The sequence below is a fragment of the Peromyscus maniculatus genome, chromosome 4 (genome assembly GCF_049852395.1).
Source record: "Peromyscus maniculatus bairdii isolate BWxNUB_F1_BW_parent chromosome 4, HU_Pman_BW_mat_3.1, whole genome shotgun sequence".
Taxonomy (NCBI): Eukaryota; Metazoa; Chordata; class Mammalia; order Rodentia; family Cricetidae; genus Peromyscus; species Peromyscus maniculatus.
In genome coordinates this window covers 8,627,860-8,649,925 of record NC_134855.1, presented here as the reverse complement: position 1 = coordinate 8,649,925, position 22,066 = coordinate 8,627,860, and the positions used below count along the sequence as shown (strand labels likewise).

At 45.7% G+C, this 22,066-nt stretch overlaps 1 protein-coding gene across 8 annotated transcripts in view; it reads left to right on the top strand.

Moving 5' to 3' along the window:
- Fubp3 (far upstream element binding protein 3) overlaps nucleotides 1-22,066 on the top strand; it is a 47,868-nt gene that overhangs the window by 2,856 nt on the left and 22,946 nt on the right. For 5 of the 8 annotated variants that reach the window (XR_013050408.1, XM_076568962.1, XM_006983442.4 and 2 more), the window contains exons 2-3: nucleotides 10,738-10,843; nucleotides 20,500-20,533. Coding sequence is in view for 7 of the 8 variants with exons in the window: in XM_076568962.1 (XP_076425077.1) it covers nucleotides 10,738-10,843; nucleotides 20,500-20,533 (140 nt within the window). In the remaining variant the exon portion in view is untranslated. The remainder of the gene's footprint in view (nucleotides 1-10,737; nucleotides 10,844-20,499; nucleotides 20,534-22,066) is intronic. The other 3 variants (XM_076568959.1, XM_076568961.1, XM_016001987.3) reach the window with 1 other exon arrangement.

Sequence of the window (22,066 nt, the reverse complement as noted above, 5' to 3'; positions counted from 1 at the left end):
TTAGCATCAGTAAGGCCTTTAGTTTTTCAGAGTAATGAGTTGTCTTGTGTTCAGTTAACATTAGCAAGTTCTAGTAGTATGAGGTGGCCCTGCTGGAATTCAGTCTGTTAAGCCTGTTGCATAGCTCTGTCATTTAAGCCACTGAGCTTCCTTCCTGGTGGTTTCTTAAAGCATCTTTATACGAGTGTCTCCAGGCTCATAACAGCAATGGTTGATGTTAGTGTACTTGAGTATGGAATTCTTAAACTCAAGGGGAATCTCTGAATATACTCATAAAACTTAAAAAAAAATTCCAGAGTAGGGGGTCCAGGGGATTACTGTGTGGCAGATAAAAGAAATTCACATCTGTTCTGAAGGGCAGTAGAAATAGGATCTGAGTTGGGACTAATGATAAAGTATAAGACAGCTAGATACTCCCAGAGCATCATGGCTAGTTCTTCAAGTCATTGGCTGCTTAGCAAGTTCAAATGTTCCTTCATTAGTTTAGAGAGGACTGGATGCTAGGAGTGTGGGCTCAGCCAAAGAAAGTCATCGTCCAGAGTCACATTCTGCACCTGTGCCCTGACTTTGAGTTACAAGAGGGACCAGTGGACACTAGTCTGTTTTACTTTTAAAAGTTTTTCTCGCCGGGCAGTGGTGGCGCACGCCTTTAATCCCAGCACTAGAGAGGCAGAGCCAGGTGGATCTTTTTGAGTTTGAGGCCAGCCTAGTCTATAGAGTGAGATCCAGGACATGCACCAAAACTACACAGAGAAACACTGTCTCAAACCACCACCCCCCCAAAAAAAATAAATAAAGTTTTTCTGAGGATGATTAAAAATATTCCCTGGCTAGGGATATAGCTTAGTTGGTAGAATGCTTGCCTAGTATGCATATATATAGTACTGGGTTCAGTCCCCAGTGCCATATAAACTAAATGTGGTGGCACACATATGTATATGATCCCAGCACTTGAGAGATCGAAGTAGGCTGATTAGGAAGTTCAAGGTTGTCCTTAGCTACATAGGGAGTATAGCAAGTTTGATTCCAGCCTGGGCTACATGAGAACCTATCCAAAAAGAAAAATGTTCCCAGAAAGTCTGTTAGCACTGGTCATCCCGTAAAGACAGTAACTTGTTAACAGGGTCTTGTACCATCACAGTGTTACAAACTGCCAACAGCCTCCCACTAGCTTTCCTGAAGATAGGGTATTTTGCCAAAGTCAGTGTTCTGTAGGACTTTATGTTCCTATTTGTTGTGGAGGTAGTTTTGTTGAGGCAGGGTTTTGCTGTGTAGTTCAGAATTGTCTCAAACTCATGTTCCTCATGCCTTAGTCTCCTAAGAGCTGGGATTATGGGCATGCAGCATCACACACACCTTGCTCAGGAGTTTTGTCTTAACCCCATTGAGGCCCTATGCATTACCCAGCTCCATGGTGTGTACTCACATAGAGTGCAGTATAGATGGCTCTTCAAGGGGTTGGGCACCATGCCTTGCACCCAAATAAAAGTGACCAAGCCATTATAAAATCGAGAAGGCTAGCAAAATAGCTTAATTCCTTTGAGGAATTTTGTAGGCCTAGAAATCTAATCACTACTGGCACCTTTGTGGGGGAAATATTGATTAGTGTGTGGCCTCAGAAGTTCAGCCTCCTTGTGGTGCTCCATTTCCTACTTTTGAGACTGAGAGTTGATTGCTTGGGGGTAAGTGTCCTATTTCCTGGGCTAATATGGGGCTTCAGTAAAATGATATTGGCATAAGCAGCAGATTTCCTTTAAAAGAACAGAGTGTGCCTGCTATTAGCAAAAGCTCTGTTCACTGGCTATTGGATGCACCTTGACAGCTCATGCCTTTGCTCATTTAATATGTGGGTCTGATTCATGGCTCAGATGAGCTGCTGGATGCTGAAGAGAATGAAGTTGTGTTCTACTGAAATCCTGCCTTGTGTTTATATACTTTCAGCTTTCTCAGACAGCTGGGGAAAGCCAGTGTCTATGGGGATTCCTGACCTGCTCCTGAGGCTTTGCTCTGATGGGGCAGTGTTGAACCCTTGGAGTGAGTTCACCTGTGAGGGTTTGGTTTTGGTTGGTGACTGCCATGTATCACTACCAGCAGTTCTCAACCTGTGAGTCGCAACCCCTTTGGGGGGTCACATACCAGATATCTTGCATACCAGATATTTACATTACAATTCATAACAGTAGCAAAGTTACAGTGATGAAGTAGCAACAAAATAATTTTATGGTTGGGGTCAGCACAACACAAGGGTTGTGTGGCAAACTCCCATTAGGAAGGTTGGGAACGGCTGTCCTGGTAGAAGTTGGAAACTTACTTGATATTGAAAAGTAGGTAGTAAATTAACTGCAGTCCATGGTATACTTCAAAGACTTCAGTGGAGTTTATCATAATCTTCAGGTTTGATAGCCCGCTTATGTTACCAAATTTTGCTGTCTTTTGAAGTCCCAGCTGTGTAGTTAATACCTTGACCACAGCTCTTCAGCTAGTGCCTCGTGGGCTGGAGAAGACTCCAGGAAACCTGCAGCTAGGTCTTGTCTCACCCACGCTGTAACACTTAGAAGCCAGTGTGGCTTCATGTACAGATCTAGGGCTCTAGTTGTTCCAGGAAAGCTGACTGCCTTTCCATGTCTGCCACAGCCGTCATTGTCTTCCACTGCAGTTAACAGTAGCTGCTGCCATGACACTCTGGGCTGCCTTCATTCCTGCCACCTTGCTGCTACTGTTTATACTGCCCATTAGGACCCTGACTGACAGTTTTTCTCCCATCCTTTTCCAAATTGGGAGCCCGTCAAGAGGCCCGAGTCTTTTACAAGTAGCTGCCAGGCCTTGACTACTGCGTTTGTGTGCGTTTGCACACTGTTCTAGGTCTTTGATGGAAGAGAACTTGTGGGCAGGGTTAAATAAAGATAGAGCCACGTCCTTGCTGTGGCTCTGAGTCTAATAGCTATGTGTAGTAACGCCTACCAGGGTAGAGAGGGTTATGTCACTTTACGGAAACAAGTCAGTTCTATGGGTCAAACTCTAGACAACCTCAGGAGCCCTTTCACATCCATGAACATGCAGAACTCCCCTAGCTGCAGCCAGAAAACATGGCTGCATTTTTTGTGGTCTCTCTGCTTTCTAACATAATAGGTATTTGTTCGCACTCTTCTGTCTTCCTTTATTTTTTTGAGACAGGGTCTCTGTATGTAGCTCTGGCTGTCTTGATCTATGTAGCCAAGGCTGGCTTTGTACTCAGAGCTCTGCCTGCCTCCACCTCTACCTCCGTCTCTACCTCCCAGGTGCTGGGATTAAAAGTGTGCACCACCATGCCCCACTGCCTTACTCTGTTTCACCTGTGGATCATCCCAATTGAAAAGAATAATTTTGGTCTTTTAGAATAGTCTTGTGTAGCCCAGGCTAGTTCAGAGTCTCTAAATGTAGTCCTCACATTCCTGATCCTTCATCCACATCACAAATGGTGGGACTAAGGTGTACTTGCCACAGTCAGCTGCATATGGAGTTTTACAAGAGACTGGGAAGAACAGCCAGTCTGCTTCTGTGGGCACAAACTGGTTGTACTGTGAGAATAGATAGTGGCAAGTCACTTGCCATTATTTGAAGAGTTGAGGAGTTGCCATGTCCAAGGCCTCTTTCCAAGGGCTGGGCCAGAGGGGGAGATAAATCAGACACATTGATGGCTACTTTTCATTTTCCTGTGGAGTTGATGCAGGGCTGGGACTAGAATTCTTATTTCATATTTGAAAATAAACTAAAGGAGATAGAGCAGTTTTTCGCAAAAAGGCACACAGGGGCTTGGGAGATAGCCCAGATTCTGAAATACTTGCCACACAATCATGAGAACCTGAGTTCCGGTCCCTGGGTGCAGTGGTTTGTATCTAATCCCGGTGCTGGGGCAGTAGAGACAGGAGGAGCTCACTGGTCAGCCCACCTAGCTGAATTTATGAATTCCAGGTTCAATGAGAGACCTTGACCTACGAAATGGGGTGGGTGGATGAGGAAGACGTACCCCTGGCTTCACACGGGTGTGTACACGCTGTATATGCTGTGGCTCTTGGGGCTGGCTCTTGAATTTTAAGCAGGACTTGATTCTGTCCAGTTCATTGGATCATTTTCCCCCTCCGTGAGGTGACTGCAGCTCTCTGACCCAGTAGTGAAGGGATGCTTGTGGGGCAGGATGGAGAGGAAGATGCCGAGAGGCATGCCATATCAGCCCCACCTGCTAGCCCCGTGTCTCGGGATGATCCTTCAAGTGGACTTCTCCATACCTGCTTTGCCTTCTGCGGGTGTTTATTGAATACCTGCCACATGCCAAGCATGACGTCCCCCATCAGGGAAGGTCTGCTTTAACTCTGGCAGAACTTAGACCCTTTTCAGACTCCTGACAGCTGAACTTCTCCCCAGAAATACTTCAATTTTATTAAGTTTAGGATTCCTCTGTAGGCGAATCCTAGTGCACCACAGTGACTGGGGCAGACCTGTTCCCCCAGTTATAAGGGGAACCCATAGTTATAAGGAGGCAGTCTAACTGCCTCATGTGAGCTTGTGCCACTGTGAGTTTGTGAAGTGCTACAGATGGAGGAGTTTCAGTCTGCCCTTGTGGATGCAGTGAATGGTTAGAGAAAGCTGGGAACTGACATCTCTACAGTCAGAATTCCTTTTGCTTAATGCCAGTAAATAGAGCAGGATCAGCCAGGGGCAACATCAGTGGTGGTAATACCTTGTATTGACAGTATCCATATTGTGCTGGGTGCCAGGCAAGAGTTCTTAGATATGTCAACTCATTTGATGGTCGTAAGGTCCCCCAATGGGAGGTAGTGACATGATATGATTCTGATCCATGCTGTGGAAACAGATCGTCCCACTAAGCAATAAGGAGACTTTGACAAAGTCTTTTTTCTGTTTTCCTCTTGGGTGATGTCTCACTGGTCAGCCAAGTGTCTCAGCTTTTGCAGTACTTGGGTTATAGGCATGTGCTACCATGCCTGGCTTATTTAACTCTTATTTAAGCCTTGGTTTTTCATCTGTGAAGTGGAAGTTCTTGATGGTAATAATTTTCTTAAAAATAGATGATATTGGGAGAGGACCCTTGAGTGATGGGAAGGGATCCTAGGCAGAGAAACATTGTTTCTTTTAGGTCTGGATTGAACTCTATCTAGGCTTGGTAAAATGCTGTGTGCAGGTTCTGCTTCCAAGCCACACCCCTAGCCCAATGTTGTTTTCCATCAGGGTGCTATAGGTTCTGGCTTTTCTTAGTTACTGTTACACTTCCATAAAAGGTTCAGGTGGCCATTTCTGGTTTCTAGTACTGTGTGCCAGGCTGATCGGGGTACTTTGCATTTGTTACATTGTTATCTCCAGGTAACCCCCTCCTCACAGGAAGCTCTTTATAAGATCCCTGAAGACTTTATAAAGGAATGAAGCACTGCAGACATCTGTTGGTGTGTAGGGAATCTGAATCTGATGTGTCACTTTCTCTGTGATGTACTTGGATATGGAATGCAGGACCAGGACATGGCCCTGTGGCTTGTGGCTCCAGCCCCTGGCACTGGGTCTGTGACCCTGGCTGCTGTTTCCTGCTAGTTAGTACAGGGAGCAGAGTATGCCAGTCCAGCCTCATATTCCCCCAGGCAGGGTTACTAGGGCTATTGGAGCCCACATAGTATGTGGGTGGCTGCCTAGCATTTATTTAGCGGTTCTGCATGTTTCTAAGGATAAATTGGTGGGCTCCAGCTTCCCGTTTGGGTTTGCAAGATGAGCTGTCATGGCGTTGAGTCTGTAGTCTCAATCTTGAGTGCTCTGCGAATAGCAAGTGCCGTGTCCTGGTGACAGTGATTTACTGTGACTCCTTTATGACCTCTGCAGTGTTTATGAAGTCTCAGTACATTGTGTGTTTACTATTTTTACTTTGTTTTATTTTGGGGATTGGGGTCTCACTGTGTGTTGCTGGAATTCCTTTCCAGGGGAGCAATATCTGCCCCTTTTCCTAAGATCCCAGCAACAAACTGCATAATTCCACCATGGAACCAATGAGTTTATTGGACTTCACAGAGCATAGGTGAGGGTTCTTCCCCTAAACAGGTCACACCTGAAAAACAACTACCAGCAGCAGTGAGCCCCCGCCCCCAGATGGGGTCCCTGTCCCCTTGTATAGTCTATCCCTTCCCCAAGGCTTCCTGCAGTTAAGGCAGAGTTACATGCCACAGGGAGGTGGTGGGAAAGTGGTTGGTTACTAAGGTGAGAGTCTCATGGCTCTCCAACCCTCCATGATGGGGTGTAAACAGTTAAGGAGCCCAGTTGAGTAATCCTTGTGCAAGGAAGTGCATTTGAAGTCCTCCTGCCTCAGTATCCCAGGATCTGTGATTATAGGTTCATGTCAACCACATTGGATTGAAAATACTTGTTTTTGTTTGTTTTAAGACAGTGTCTCATGCTACATTCTAGGCTGACCTGAAAATCAGGCTGGCCTGGAACTTACGGCAATCCTTCTACTTCAGCTTCTTGAGTGCTACCATTACAGTCATGAGTTACTTTGTGTGGTTCCAGTTTAAAAATAGTTTTTCCTTTTTCTTTTTTTGCTAATGTATATTGTATGTACGCATGCATGCATGTATATTCTTGTTTTGTTTTTCAAGACAGGGTTTCTTTGTGTAGCTCTAGCAGTCCTTGAACTCACTCTGTAGACCAGGCTGACCTAGAACTCAGAGATCTGCCTGCCTCTGCCTCCTGAGTGCTGGGATTAAAGCAACATGCATATTCTTGTTTGCATATATGGGAGCACTCTGCAAGTATGCTATGAGTCCAGAGGTAGACAACTGTGTCTTCCTCAGTTGCTTCCCATTTAATTTACTGAGACAGAATCTCTCAATGAACCCAAGCTCACTGAGCTTGCCCCAGGGACTCTCTTGGCTCTGCCACCTAAGTGTTGAGATTGCAGGTGGGCCACCATGCTTGTCTGGCTTTTTTTATGTGGATGCAAGGCGGGAGGTGGGGTGGGGGAGGGTCCAAACTCAGATCCTCAGGCTTCTGTCGCAAATGCTTTATCCATTGAGCCTGGCCTTGAAATAATAAAAGGGAAGAGTATCACTGTCCCAAATGGGAGACTTAGCTGTGCATATAAGGGAACTAAGAACAGTGTGTGTGTGGTCTTGAAAGCATGGATCCTGCAACCACAAGAACAGCCTTGTGTACCTGTTGGAGGAAGCATCAAGGAAAAGAACCTTGCCACCTTACTCAGTCATGTATTCTGAACTCTGTATTCGAGTGTGTGTGCTTGCAGAAGCTAGATGGGAGAGGGCTGTTAGGTGTTCTGTTCTCTCACTGAACCCTCAGCTAGTAAAGCCCAGCAATCCATCTGTCTCCTCCCTACAGCATTAGAATTACAGGCTTTTTACATAGATACGAGTCTGGTCCTCATGCTTGCAAAGCTGAGCACTCTAACCTGCTGAACCACCAAGACAGGGTCTCTCTGTGTAACCCTAGCTGTTCTGGAACTTGCTCTGTGGACCAGGCTTGCCTTGAACTCACAGAGAATCCGCCTGCCTCTGCCTCCTGAGTGCTTGGGATTAAAGGCGTGTGCCACCACTGCCCACAAGGTTGCATTTGTATGATAAAGAAAAACATTGTTTCTTTATGCTGTAACATAATAAAATGTACACTAGAATATAAATGATACATTGTAACAGGCATTTGTATAGCCAGGATTCAAGTTCAGAGTGCTTTAGAGCTACAGTGTGTCTTGTTCTATAAATTTTGTTTGGGGTTGTTTTTGAGACGAGGTCTCCTTAGAGCTGGGGATATGGCTCAGTGAGAGCACTTGCCTCACATGTGCAAGAAAGACCTGAGTGTGACTGAGTCAGGGTCTCCCTTCTATAGTCCCAGGTGGCCTTGAATTTGCAATCTTCCTGTTTTGACCTATGGTGGGTTTTTTGTTGTTATTTGTTTGTTTTCTTGCATTTTTCTTGTTGTAAAATGATTTATTTTTAATTACGTATATGCATTTGTATCTGTGTGTGGGTTTGTGTACATGCATATAGGTGTCCTTGGAGGCAAGAGGTGTCAGATCCCCAGGTGATTGTAAGCCACTCACAATAGGTGCTGGGGAACCAAACTCAGGTCCTCTGTAAGAGCTCTTAAGTGATGTGCCATCTTTCCAACCTGATTTTATTTGTTTGCTTGCTTGTTTGTTTTGAGACAGTGTCTCACAATGTAACTCAGGCTGGCATAGAACTCATGACTTCAGTCTTCCTAGTGCTGGGATTACAGACATGAACTACCATACTTGGCTCTAGTCTTTTTAACTGTTATCCCATACTACCATATACTATATACACAATGTTGTCTTAGTCATTGTTTTATTGCTGTGAAGAGACACTATGACCAAGGCAACTCATAAAAAGAAAACATTTAATTGGGGGCTTGCTTATAATTTTAGAGGTTTAATCCATTATCATCATGGTAGGGAACATGGCAGTATGGTGCTGGAGAAATGGTTAGGAGCTACATCTTGATCCATGGGCAGAGAGAGATTGGGCCTGCATGGCTTTTTGAAAACTCAAAACCAGATGAGCATTGGTGGCCCATGCCTTTAATTTCAGCATTTGGGAGGCAGAGGCAGACAGAGCTCTTGAGTTCAAGGCCAGCCTTGTCTACAAAGGGAGATCCAGGACAGCCAGGACGACACAGAGAAGCCCAGTCTCAGGAAAAAAAAAAAAAAAAAAAAAAAAAGGGGGGGGAAAGCCCAAAGCCCATCCCCAGTGATACATTTCGTCCGACAATGTCCCACCTACTCAAATAAGGACACACCCCTTAATCCTTCTAATCCCTTCAAATAGTGCCATTCCCTAGTGACCAGGCATTCAAATATATGAGCCTCTTGGGGCCATTCTCATTCAGACCACCACATATATTCTATGTTACTCCATCCCAGTGGTAATTTCCCAAATTATAGACAACGAAAACAATCATAAATTTAGAACGGATGCAAAAACTTCCATTATAGTTTAGAAGGATACTTGTTGATTCAATAAAATGAACAGTAGGAAACCATCGTAACACTCATTCCAGCTATTTGTAAGACCAACAGATAAGGAAGGAGGCTGGGCATAGTAGTGCACATCCGCAATCCCAGCACTCAAGAGGTAGGAGTTTAGCTGGGCTGTATTGTGAGTTCTAGGATTGGCAGACTGGATTACATGAGACCCTGACTCAAAAAACAATGGCTGGGTGTGGTGGTAAACACCTGCAAACCAGCACTTGGAGGCCGAGGCAGACCTTGTCTCAAGCAAACAAAAATCTGGAAACCAGAGGCATCTTCCAAAGGGAATGGAAATAACCTGCCTAAGGTACAGACTTGTGGTTAGATCCTGTCCGTATTCAGGCTGCTCATTGACTGTTTGAACCCCTTTACCTCTTTAGGGGAGGTCATTTTATTTGTTTATTTGTGGGATTTTTTTCTTCTCAGTGTAGTTCTGGCTGTCTTGGAACTATCTGTATAGACCAGGCTGGCCTCAAACTCACAGAGAGCCACCTGCCTCTGCTTCCCAAGTGCAGGGACTAAAGCTGTGCTCCATTGCCACCTGGCTGGGAGTCATTTTAAAGTTAATGTTTTAAAAGATATCTGTGAATATATGCCACATGGGTGTGTCCCCCAAAGCCAGAAGAAGGGGTCAGATTTCCTTCTGTTGGAGCTGGAGTTATAGGACATCATTGTAAGCCACCTGCCATGAGTGCTGGCAACCAAACTTTCTGCAAGCCCAGGAAGCTCTTGACCGAGTTCTTCTTCCAGCTCCTCAAGTCTTGTAAAAGTTATTATGGACTGGGCTTGACTATTAAGAGCACTGGCTGCCCTTTAGACGACCCAGCTGCATTCCCAGCACCCACATTGCTCCTCACAACCATCTGTAACTCCAGTTCCAGGGCAGCTGACACCGTTTTGTGGCCTCTGAGGGCACCAGGCACTCTTGGTACATGGATGTACATGTAGGCAAAACACCCATAAGCATAAAATAAGAATAATTTTGTGCATGTGTGTGCACATGTGGAAGTCAGAGGACAGTTTATGGAATGTTTTCTCACATTTGTGTGGGTTCTGCGGGTCAAATTTAGGTAGTCAGGCTTGGGTGGCCAGCCCTTTACCTTTTAAGCTCTCCTGCCAACCCATTGTGGGGTCATTTTTACTATGTGCTGAGAATATTTGAGGCTGCTCTTAAAATTAAGGTGGCCCAGAGCCAGGTCTGCCATTCATGCTTATAATAGCAGCAGTCAGGAGGCTGAGGCAGAGAGCTTCCCTTAGTTTGAAGGTATCTAGTAGGATCTTGTCTAAAACAAGACCTATGAGTTAGTCAGAGGACTCTGGAAGATGTGGCATACATATATATTAAGTGACTAAAAATTCTGGTTTTCTTAGGGGGTGATGAGATGGCTTAGCAGTTTGTAAAAGCAATGTGAGTTTGAACCATGGACTTCAAGAGGTAGAAAAAGAAAACCAACAATCATAGGTTGTCCTCCACACACACCTCTTCTCCCCCTGAATTAAATTTTTAAAAGACAACATTTGGGGAGTTAATTTCTAAAGCGGCAAGACCAAAGAAAACTCAACAGGTAAAATGTTTGCCCTACCAGAGAAAATGCTCTAGGTAGGAGAAATGGGGTCACAGCCCCTTAAAGAAGACGATGTCTTCCCTCTCGGGATAAAACTATGACTCGCTACCAAGTATTTAAATTTGATTCTCTCTGTAGATTGCTGCTAAAATTGATTCAATTCCTCACTTGAATAATTCCACACCCTTGGTGGACCCCTCGGTGTACGGATATGGAGTACAGAAACGGCCCCTGGATGATGGAGGTAAGTTGCTGTAAACGGCTCACCTTTTTGATGGCAGTGAACCTGCCAGTTATTTTGAGTCTGTGTCAGCCATTTCTGAGCAGTTCTCCAGCATCACACTCTTAGAGGAATGCTGAAGAGGAAGTAGTTAGGATGATTTTTCTTAGCAATTGGCTGGCATTTGAGTTCCTATTTGCCTTGATAATACAGGAATCTTTTCAGCTGGGCTCCACGGTAAAGACTTGGCCTCAGCGTCCACTTGGAAGTAATTTGACCCATTTGAGAATTGTGTTTGATTTAGTTCTCAGTCCCTCTGGCACTTGCATGGGAATTGAAGTTAGTACTTTTGTGAAATCCTAAGATTTGGTGCAAGTCCTGGGGAAACTGTAGTTAGCTGACCTCTAAGAAAGGGCAGATTGGTGACCTTTCCAGTCTCTGCCAGTTTTCACCATTTCCATTTGTGTCTGGCGTGGTTTATTGTTGAATTTTTTTCAAAATCAGCATGTACTATTTATATGCACTACTGGATTCCATGATGACATTTTTAGATATGCATGTTACATACTCTGACCATTCTCCCTTCTGTCTCCCTCTCCCATCCCTGACCCATCATCTTCCCTAATAGTCTCCATATACTTTCAGGCTTTTTCTAGAAGCGTCCATTTTCATTCATTCATTTGTTAGTTTGTTGATTTCTATTTCCAACTCTATCTCTAAAGGAATTTGGGGACACTCAGAGTACCTGTCACCAGTGCTCCAGCCTTGTGTTGTCACAAGAGTTCACACTGGCTTTGTCCCTCCTGCAGTGGAGCACACTGGGGGGGGGGGAGTGAACAGAGTTACACATGGGTCTGCGTACAGCTGGGGAGATGGTGTCTTTTCTGCTGACCTTCCTGTTGCTCTGGGTACATAGCCAGTTGTGTACAGATGCTTCTGTGATGTGTTGTTAAGAGGAAAAAACCACCAAGGTTTAGAATTGTATGTGTTGTGTAATCTCCTTTTCAAAAGAGTGTGGTTTTTGTTTGTTTGAGACAGGTTCTTTCTACATAGCTCTTGGCTGGCCAAGAACTCACTGTGCAGACTAGGCTGGCCTTGAACTCAAGAGATGTACTTGCCTCTGCCTATTGAATGTTGAGATTAAAGGCATAAGCCACTATACCTGACTTGAGTGTTTGTTTGTTTTGGCTTTCTTAAGACAGAGTTTCTCTGTAACAGCCCTGGCTATCCTGGAACTCACTCTGTAGACCAGGCTGGCCTCGAACTCACAGATCTGCCTAGCAGATTTTTTTTTTTTAAAGAATGATTAGATTCTAAGTATAAGGGACAATAAGGATTTTTTTTTTCTTTCTTTCTTTCTTTTTTTTTTTTTTTTTTGACAATAAGGATTTTAAGAGTGAAATTTCTTGTCTGTTTAAAAAAACTATTCAGCCGGGCGGTGGTGGCGCACGCCTTTAATCCCAGCACTCGGGAGGCAGAGCCAGGCGGATCTCTGTGAGTTCGAGGCCAGCCTGGGCTACCAAGTGAGCTCCAGGAAAGGCGCAAAGCTACACAGAGAAACCCTGTCTCGAAAAAAGAAAAAAAAAAAAAATAAAAAAACTATTCATGGGCTGTGGAGACAGTTCAGCACCTGAGTTCAATTCATGGAAGGAGAGAACTGATTGCCACAATTTGTCCTCTGAACTCCACAATGCATCTGTGCATTCATGCATGCATACAAAATACATTAAAAAAAAAAAATCACAAGATGGGCAGTGGTGCTGCATGCCTTTAATTCCAGTACTTGGGAGGCATTGGCAGGTAGATCTCTGTGAGTTCGAGGCCAGCCTGGTCTACAGAGTGAGTTCCAGGAAAGGCAGGACTGTTACAATTCTGTCTCAAAAAACATCAACAAAAAACCCCCCCGAACTGTTTGTGATCTCATACAGAAATTCACCTCAAGGTTGTCAAAATGCAGGTAACCATTTAATTTGCTGCTGCTAAGTGTATCCTATGGTATCTCAGTTTTGTAGAGTGGTTTCTTAGACCTAGTGTGGTTGAGTGTGCTAAGGGCAGTTTTGCACAAGTGAGGAGCAGTGAGTCAGAGAGATCTCTTTCCCTTTCCAGGGCCTTGCACTTTGTTTGTTCCTGCAGGACGACGTCAATATAAAAATAAAATGGAGTTGTCTGGCTCTGAGCACAGATCTTCTTAATGGATGGTATCTCTCTAGTGCAGTGTTCCCAGAAATCACGATCAATCACTTTACAGTTTACCCAGTCCTGTCTAGAATTCAGCCTGTGGATTCCAAGTGTGAAAAGCTGGGTCATGCTGTCTTTTGCATAGGGCATACCTAAATATTTGTTAGTGAAACCCTCTGGCACTTTGAAGATATTTTTCTCGATGAGCAGTGGTAGCACACGCCTTTTATTCCAGCACTCGGGAAGCAGAGGCAGGCGACTCTCAGTGAGTTCAGGCCAGCCTGATCTACGGTGATTTCCAGGACAGCCAGGGCTACACAGAGAAACCCTGTCTCAGACGACCGACCCCCCCCCCCCCCCCCCCCCCCGCAAAAAAAAAAAAAAAAAAAAAAGATGTTTTTAGCCTGTTTGAAAGAAATCAGTAAACATTTCAATAAAAAGCACAGGATAACAAGCAGATATGGGTGCCAGAGACAAGACTCTGAAGAGAAGACCAGAATCTCACCTAAAATCCCAAGTCCTTGTTATAATGCATGCATTTTCACTTCTTTTCTCTTGTTGGTTTGGTTTGATTTATGAGACAGGGTCTCACTGTGGAGCCCTGGCTGTCCTGGAACTCAGAGAGAGCCACCTGCCTTTGCCTCCTGAGTGCTGAGATCAAAGGGAAGTGCTACCGTGCCCACTTTAAGGATAGCATACACTGGCCTCCAAATTGTCATATAAGCCAGGGTGAAGTCTTTCCTAACCCCGCTGTCTCTACTTCCCAAGGACTGGGACTACAGACATGCACTACTGTGTCTGCCTTGTTACCTCTTTTTGAAATACACACTCTCTGTGTCTGTCTGTCCTTGAGGACAGACAGCTCCTCAGTATAGCTCCCTTTCCTTTCCTTTCTGCAGTGTGCTTTCGTAGTGAGAGAGTACCAGGGAGAGTGCAGCTGCGTGCTGCTGGGTCTCCCGGATCTTGCACACACACTTGTCTCATAACAACCCACTGTACTGGAGGAAGCAGACATTACCTGCAGGTGCTCTGCACTGTGCAGCACATTTTGATCAAGTAAACCTCTTTGTTAAACACCTTATGAAAATTGTTTCTTTCCTCCTGCTCTCCAAGTTTGGAATTTAGGTTTTCTGTTGAGCAGAGGAAGAACCCTGGAAATAGGGCCTAGTTTTGGCCTCAGCATCATCTTCTCCCTCCCTGGCCACTGGGAATTAGGTCACTGGGCCAGATCTGGGGAGCTGTGTCCTGCGGAGGAGAGAGAGCTAAGCAGATGCGGGGCCGTGCTGCCTTAAGAAGTGTCCCGTATGGAAAGGAACAAATCAGTGCACTCTAGGCTTCTTTTTTGTTTGTTTCTTAATGATTTTTTTAAAAAATTTACATACATTGGTGTTTTGCCTGCATGTACATGTGTATGAGAGTGTCACATCCCCTGGAACTGGAGTTACTGGCAGTTTTAAACTGCCATGTGGATGCTGGCATTGAACCTGGGTCCTCTGGAAGAGCAGCCAGTGCTCTTAGCCTCTGAGCCAACTCTCCAGTCCCTGAGATGGCTTCTCTAGCCTCTTAGTCCTACAGGAGGACAGCAGCTCAGCTCACCAGGCCTGCTCATTGCTCTTCCCCAGCCTTTTAGTCTCCTTGAGACAGAGGCAGGAGTCAGGCTCATCATGTAGCTCAAGCAGTTATACTCGTCACTCTTTTTATAGTCTGTATGGTATACTTGTGGTTGTGAACAGAGGTCAGAGGACTCTCCTTATACTTGTTTGTGAGTTCCATGTGTCAAATTCAGGTCATCAGGCTTTATGGCAAGCTCTTTTACCCACAGTGCCATCCATTGAGATGGTTCATTGAAACCATAGTCCCAGACTCTCAAACCCTTCACCTCTGAATGCTGATATCCACATGTACTGCATCTTTGGGGATACACCTTTGACATTGCATCAGTTTGGAAATCCTTGTTCTCAACTGCAGTGCTTTCCTGTCAGACTTTTGTACATGCTGAGGTGTACCACTCCCAGAGCTGTCTGGCTTGTTAGGGTTCTCTCCTACGCCCTAGATCCTCGTGGCCTGGCTGTCCACCTCTGCTTTTGTGGCAGCCTGCTCAACTGCTGCTTCTCTGCTCTGTCTGTATCTAGACCCCTAGCCTCGGCCGGTGCTTTCCTACTTGGTGTTAGATTGCAAGGTTGATGTGACTTCCTTCTAGAAATAGTCTTCATCCAGGCTTAGCCCTAGTGTTGGGGAGCTGGATGAGTTGTAGTCAGTGACAGCTCGTCATGAGACTATCCATGAAGACTGTAGCAAGATGTGTTTTAGAGCTGAGACTGTAGCTCGGTAGTAGATTGAGCTAGGCTGAGGCCCTAAATCCAATCCTCGGGACTGCCACAAATAGGAAAGGAAGTGCTTTTACTTTTAAAACTTATCCCTCATGAATGAGTTAAATCCTGTTTCCATCAGAACTAGTTAGTATACACCTTAAAAAAAAAAATCACACAAAACTGAAATAAAGGCTTAGGAAATGTAAACCTTCACTATGTGGTAAATTGGTTCTTAAGAAATCTGGGGCCCTGCCGGGCGGTGGTGGCGCACGCCTTTAATCCCAGCACTCGGGAGGCAGAGGCAGGCGGATCTTTGTGAGTTCGAGGCCAGCCTGGGCTACCAAGTGAGTTCCAGGAAAGGCGCAAAGCTACACAGAGAAACCCTGTCTCGAAAAACAAAAAAAAAAAAAACAAAAAAGAAATCTGGGGCCCCATATTTATCATGGGAGGAAGGCTTAGTACTGTGCTGATGGCCTCAGAGCACTACTGTTCACTCACTGTTACTCTGTTGCTTCTGGGTCAGGCCTTGGCTTTAAGGGTGTACTGGTGGAGGGGTACAGGTGTTGATTCATCTTGACCCTCCAGTTGAGTTAGTGTACACTGGACCCTTATGCACCCTAATGGCCTGATGTGGTGGCTGAGGAGAAACAATATTACAGGAGGAGGGTGCAACTCAGTGGTCGTATACTGGCCTAGTGTGCAGGAAAGTCTGGGTTCCGTCTTCAGCACCTCCTAAACAATGATCCAAAAGTGCCCAGATAATGGCAGCGCCCATGTGGATCCAGGCAGCTGGAGTGAGTGTGTAGGTGTCCTGTGCTGTGCCCTGGAAGGCTGCTAATGACAGCAGCTCCCTGGTAGTGGGGAAAGCAGGTGTGGCAGGGCAGTGCCACGTGTAGCTGCTGCTGCTGGTCTTTTCTGCTCAGGAGCAAGCAGGAGTGACATTGAAATGAACTTGAACTTGCACTTCTTCATGATGGCTTCAGACTCCTGATTCTTTCTTTACCTCCTAAGTGATGGGCTAGCAGACATGTACCAAACTCATTGTCATTTCCTATTTTGTTTGAGGATTGCAGACCAGTTTGTTCCAGTCTGCAGTGCATACAGGCTATAACTCTTCAAAGTTGCTAGGAGGAAGAAGAAAGCACCCTGCCTTTTTAGTTAGGGTCCAGAAAAAAATGACATATTCCATGGAAGTTGGAATGCAGTTGCATGGAGTGTGAGAGTGTCTTCAGAAAAAGAATGAGAAAGCTGAGGATCAGGACAGGCATGCTCACGATTTGGTCAGTAGCCAAAGAAGGGATTGAGGGCTGAGCAGAACCTACACCTGCTGATTTAGGACTCAGGAAAGAAGGCAGGTTTAGTAGTGAGGAACACCCTCAAGCAGTTGCCTGTTTTTTCTTTGTTGAGAGTATCACCAAGTACACCAGGCTAGCCTGGAACCCTCAGTTCTCCTGTCTCTACCTCCCTTCTCTCAGTTCTCAAAAATAAGTAATTGGAGGCCGGGCAGTGGTGGTAAACCTTTAATCCTAGCACTCAGGAAGCAAAGGCAGGCAGATCTCTATGAGTTGAAGGCCAGCATGGTCTACAGAGCGAGTTCCAGAACATGCTCCAAAGCTACACAGAGAAACCCTGTCTCAAAAACAAACTAACTAACTAAATAAATAAGTAAGTAAGTAAGTAAGTAAAATGGAAGTCAGGTGGTGGTAGAACACACCTTTAATCCCAGGACTAGGGAGGCAGGGGCAGGTGAATCTCTGTGAGTTCAAGATCTGCCTGGTCTACAGAGAGAGTTCCAGGACAGCCAGGACTATACAGAGAGACCCTGTCTTAAAAAACAAGGCAAACAAGCAAACAAAAAAATAATTGGCAAAATTAGTAATGGATCACTTGCCCTAAAGGCCCTTCAGCAAAGGAGCACTCTGTGGTCTGGGACAGGAGCTGCTGTAATAGGACACAGGAAGCCTTTATGTCCCCCTCAGCCACCTGGGTATCACTGACTTTAACTGAGACCAGGAAAGGGCCAATCATAATCAGAAGGGAGGGCGCTTGGGTTTCGGGGGAATGTTGAAACTGAAGAGGGAGGAGGGCTGGGGAGATGGCTCAGGGGGTAAAGCAATTGTGTGAGAGCATGACAACCCCAAGGTCTTGTCCCCAGAGTCCATATAAATCAGTGTGCAGTGTCTGCAATCCCAGCACTCCTCGGGAGCTTCCGGCCTGTTAGCCTGGAGTGTGCAGCAGTGACCTGAACTTCCATGAAGCCTGCACTATGCATGAAGGTGCTCTTGGACACAAATCCAGACTTAAAACAAGAATCTGGGGGGCTGGAGGGATGGCTCAGAGGTTAAGAGCACCAACTGCTCTTCCAGAGGTCCTGAGTTCAATTCCCAGCAACCACATGGTGGCTCACAACCATCTGTAATGAGATCTGGCACCCTCTTCTGTATATATAATAAATAAATAAATCTTAAAAAAAAAAAAAAAAAAAAAAAGACAAACTACCTTTGCCTTTCTGTGGCCTAAGAAAGAACCAACCATCTCTTAAAAAAAAAAAAAAGAATCTGAAGAGGAAATTGGTTTTGTTGTTGCTGAGCATAAAAATCCTGCCATTTTTCTTCCTGCTGGAGCTGCACTCTGGTATCTATCCCAAGCACCTGGTGTCTGGGGGGTAGGGGCAGATGATTATTAAAGTTGCAGCTTCTGGGGTTGGGGATTTAGCTCAGTAGTAGAGTGTTTGCCTAACAAGCGCAAGGCCCTGGGTTCAGTCCTCAGCTCCGACAAAAAAAAAAAAAAAAAAAAAAAAAAAAAAGTTGCAGCTTCTTAGAAAGTTGGGCTAATTGGCCAGTGATACTTTGCTAGCATTTCTTTGCAATGGCCAAAAACAAGGTAATTTTTTTTTCCCTCATGAGAAAGAATATGTTTGGCACTATACTTTTTTTTTTTTAAGATTATTGCTGAAATTTTACAGGATGTTACTCCTCAGAAATAGTTTTTTATATTGTCAGCTGCTGCATATCTGAAAAGTTCATTCTCCCTCAACATCCCAGGCAGTTTCCATTGTTTGGTGTGGAGGGTCAGTAAGAACCACCCTGTGAGTGCAGGTATGCTGGAACTGAGCTAAGGGGACTCGGGAAGTGAGATGCCTCCTTAGTGTGACCCTCCCACCAGGAGGACAGAGGAGACCCAAGAGGAGCATTGTAGTTGCATGCACAGCACCCAATGTCCTTTCTGTTGGTTCCATTTTTAGGCACCCAATAAGATAGATGCATGGAGCCACACATGTGTACCATGTGTTGTGCTTGCATGGAGAGAGGGGAGAATTTGGGCTTCTTAGCCTGCCTGAGGCCCAATACTGACGTGGTGGAATCTGGTTTTGTCCTTTGGTGTCATGGCCCTTGAAGGCTGTGTATTTAGTAGTAATGGTGTGTGCAGGTTTGGTTCCAGTGTTTGGGGCACCTCTGAGTGTCTGGGAGACAGAACTATGCCATGTGTATGGCCAGTGACATGTACCTTGCCAACAAAAAGGAATTTCTGTTGCCGTGAACACAGGCTGTCATTGAATGGTGTTCCGGTGAGTTTCACAGGGTTCTTTGTGGCCAAGTTGCCCTTTGCTGTGTTCCTGTGGCTTCTCTGAGCCAGGGCCTGCAGTCTGCCATGCAGCTCTCACTGAGGACTGCATTCACTGGCGGGCGTTTAGTTCTTCCTGTGTTCAGTGGACTCTTCATCCTCTAATAGAGGATTCTGATGGAAATTGAGGAAGCTAAACTTTCTTTTGAGACAGGGTTCAGTATAACCCAGGCTGCCTTGAAATCTGTGCGTATGACTAAGGCTGGTCAACCTCTTGAGTGCTGGAATTACAGGGGGAACTGCTATGCAGCCCACAAGCCTCTGCCCTTGCCTTTCTCTCTGGCGTTTTGTTCTGTCCCCTCGGTGGTGGACAGTTTTTGGGCAAAGCCCATGATGGGGATTCCTCTGCTAAGCTGGAGAGTATCCAGTTTTCATGCGAAAGGGAATCAAGCACTGGGTAAGGGCAAAGAAAGTTCTAGGAGTCGATTAAAAACAACTCTCTTCCCCTGAGATGAGCGATTAACAGTGTACAGTGTCTCTGCTTTGGCTGCAGACTGTCAGCTTGCTATTGATCCAGATGGAATAGAGTATTTTTTCTGGATCAATAGCTTCAGTGAACTCAGTAGTTTACTTTTGGCTATATTGTTCCTCTGCTTTCTCTCCTTTGAGGATGTCATGGTCTGGTTTGCTTTTGTTTGTCTCTTCACGGACCTCTACTGTCCAGGGGATGGCAGGGGAACTGGACGGGAAACAGCAGTTGGCCTTCTTAAGCATTTTCACTCTCCCAGACATTGCTGTGGCTGATGCTTTCCCACTTTCCCCAGGGACATATTTTTGAATGCTCTTTTAGCATCCCGAAAGGTCCATTCAGTTCTTGAGTTTATAGTCTCCCTTTGTCCACTGACTGTATTTCTTGAACTGCATTTCCAGAAGAGAAGCAGCACAGAACCGTTTCTGCTGATGGCTGGTGAAGGAGGGGCAGGCACATCGATAGCCGAGAGACAGAGATTAGCCCAGGGGGCCTGGCAGAGAGAGCCACTCTGGAAATGCGGTTTGCAGAGTCTGTTCTAAAGTGAGGGCCTGAGAGAGGCACTCAGCTCTGGGAAATGGACTAGAGAAGCTGCTGCAGGAGGAGGGCCTGGTCCTTTCTGGTGCTGTTCTGGGTGAGGGGGGGGGGGTTACAGAACAGGGGCATATGTGCGTGTTCTTAGTGACTGCAGCTGCCATGGAGCAGTCCTCAGTGCTTCCAAGGAGATAAATCTTCTCATTTGGTTTTAAAAGAGTAGGAAGGACCCGGTGTATCTACGTTGGGTTTGGATGGCAAGCAGGAGGGAGCGGGCAGGATTTAGACAGACAGGCTTCCTTCCTAGGCCTCTCAGCATGTGGACACACAGATCAATTTCTTATCCTTCGTTCAGCTGGACACTGGGTTAGAGACTGTTGAACAAGACGTCCCCTCCTGTTTCATATCACATAACGCATTCATTTCAGCCACTGAGCCTAAATTACTGTTTGCTTTCTTTCTGTCTCCCGCCCACCCCTGAACAGTAAGAATGCGGGTAAGGATGAAGTTAGTTTATCCGTGCTAATGCTTTGATTTTTCTTTTCTCTTTCTCTTTGCCACAGTAGGTAACCAGTTAGGGGCCTTGGTACATCAAAGGTAAGCAGTGGGTTATGTTTTATTATTTATTGATCATTTCTAATTGTTTATTGATCCACCATCTGCACTGGAGTGTTAGCAAGTCAGAGGTTGGGAGTGTGGGAAGCCAGGGGCTAGATTTCCTTAAGACCCATGGTTTCTGCCAGCCCTCTCCAAAACAGTATCAGCCAGAGGAGCAGACTGACATGAGGCACTAAGCCACCCCTGTTGGGCCTCAAGAGACTCTCACAATGGTGGAGTTGCTCTCTTCCACTGTAGATTAAATTTGAAAGGAGGGAGTGCATTGTCCTGCTGGTTCTGTGAATCTCCCAGTGCCTCAGGATCTTCAGCCTCTTCACAGAAGAAGAATGCAGTTCTTGGGTGAACAGAGTGTATGGGGCTTCAGAAGCAGGATGTGCTTGGGACTGGGGATTTGTTGAACAATGTTTAGTTTCTTAGTGCCTTAGTGCCTTAGTTTCTTCTCTCCCTCTTCCCTCATAGCCTTCCATTAAGTTGAGGATTTAGAGACAAAGATCCTAGGCTTTAAAAGGGCCCATCTGTAAGATAAGAGCATCTGGTTATAGCATCACCTACAGGAGGGGGAAAGTGCCCAGGAGACTATGCTGCTTCTCCTCTGCAGACTGTAACTGTCAGTTGTGTCCTTAATCTGCACTGCCAGTGACACAGTTCTGCCCTCCATGTTGTATGTGAATGCTGGGGGTTTCTAAACACCACTAAGAGTCAGTTAAATGGAAGGTTTAGCCTGATTTTCTTGTTTGCATTGTTTTGTTTGTTAATGAGTTAAAATAATTGACATGGGGTTGTTCGTATGAAATGCTGATGAGCATTTCCTGTTAAACTGTAATTAGCATGTTTCCTTTCCAGAATACCTATTCTAAGAGCCTTGCCTTCAGAAGAGAGCCTTTGAGCTGGGGGTGTGGTGTCATAGGACTGTCACTGTACTTGTGAGGCGTGGATGGGATGTCTTTGAGTCCAAGGCTAGCCTGGTCTAAAATAGGAAGTTCCAGGGCAGCTAGAGGTACATCGAGGGGAGTTAGAGATTGATTGCCAGTGTTATTTATGAGAGCTGAGGGGTTGCCCAGCTCTGTGGTATTCTCTATTGTGTATGTTGTTTTAGGGACTGCTTTTGTTCTTGGTGCTGGGGATGAGTTAGGACTGCCAGCAAGCATGCTAGGTGAGCACTCCGTCCAGGGTGACCCACTGTGCTAATGTAGAAGGCACTCTAGCCGGCTCCTGTGGACAGCCTGTGCTACATAAGCAGGCACAGTGCTCAGTCCTGTGTACAAGATGTCCCAGCCTTGACATCTGTGCTGGAGCACAACCTGACGGGCCTGGTCTCTGCCAGCGGTGTTAGGTCTTGAGGGCTGTGGGATGCCAGGGGGTGTTAGGCCTTGAGGGCTGTGAATTGGCCCTATTAGGATTGGGTGAATGCTTGTATTGCTCGAGACAGGGAGAGAAATGAGGAAAGGTCCCCATGTACACAGGCTGAGGTGGCTCCTGTCACAGTGATGTGGTGACAGTGCTGTTTATGCT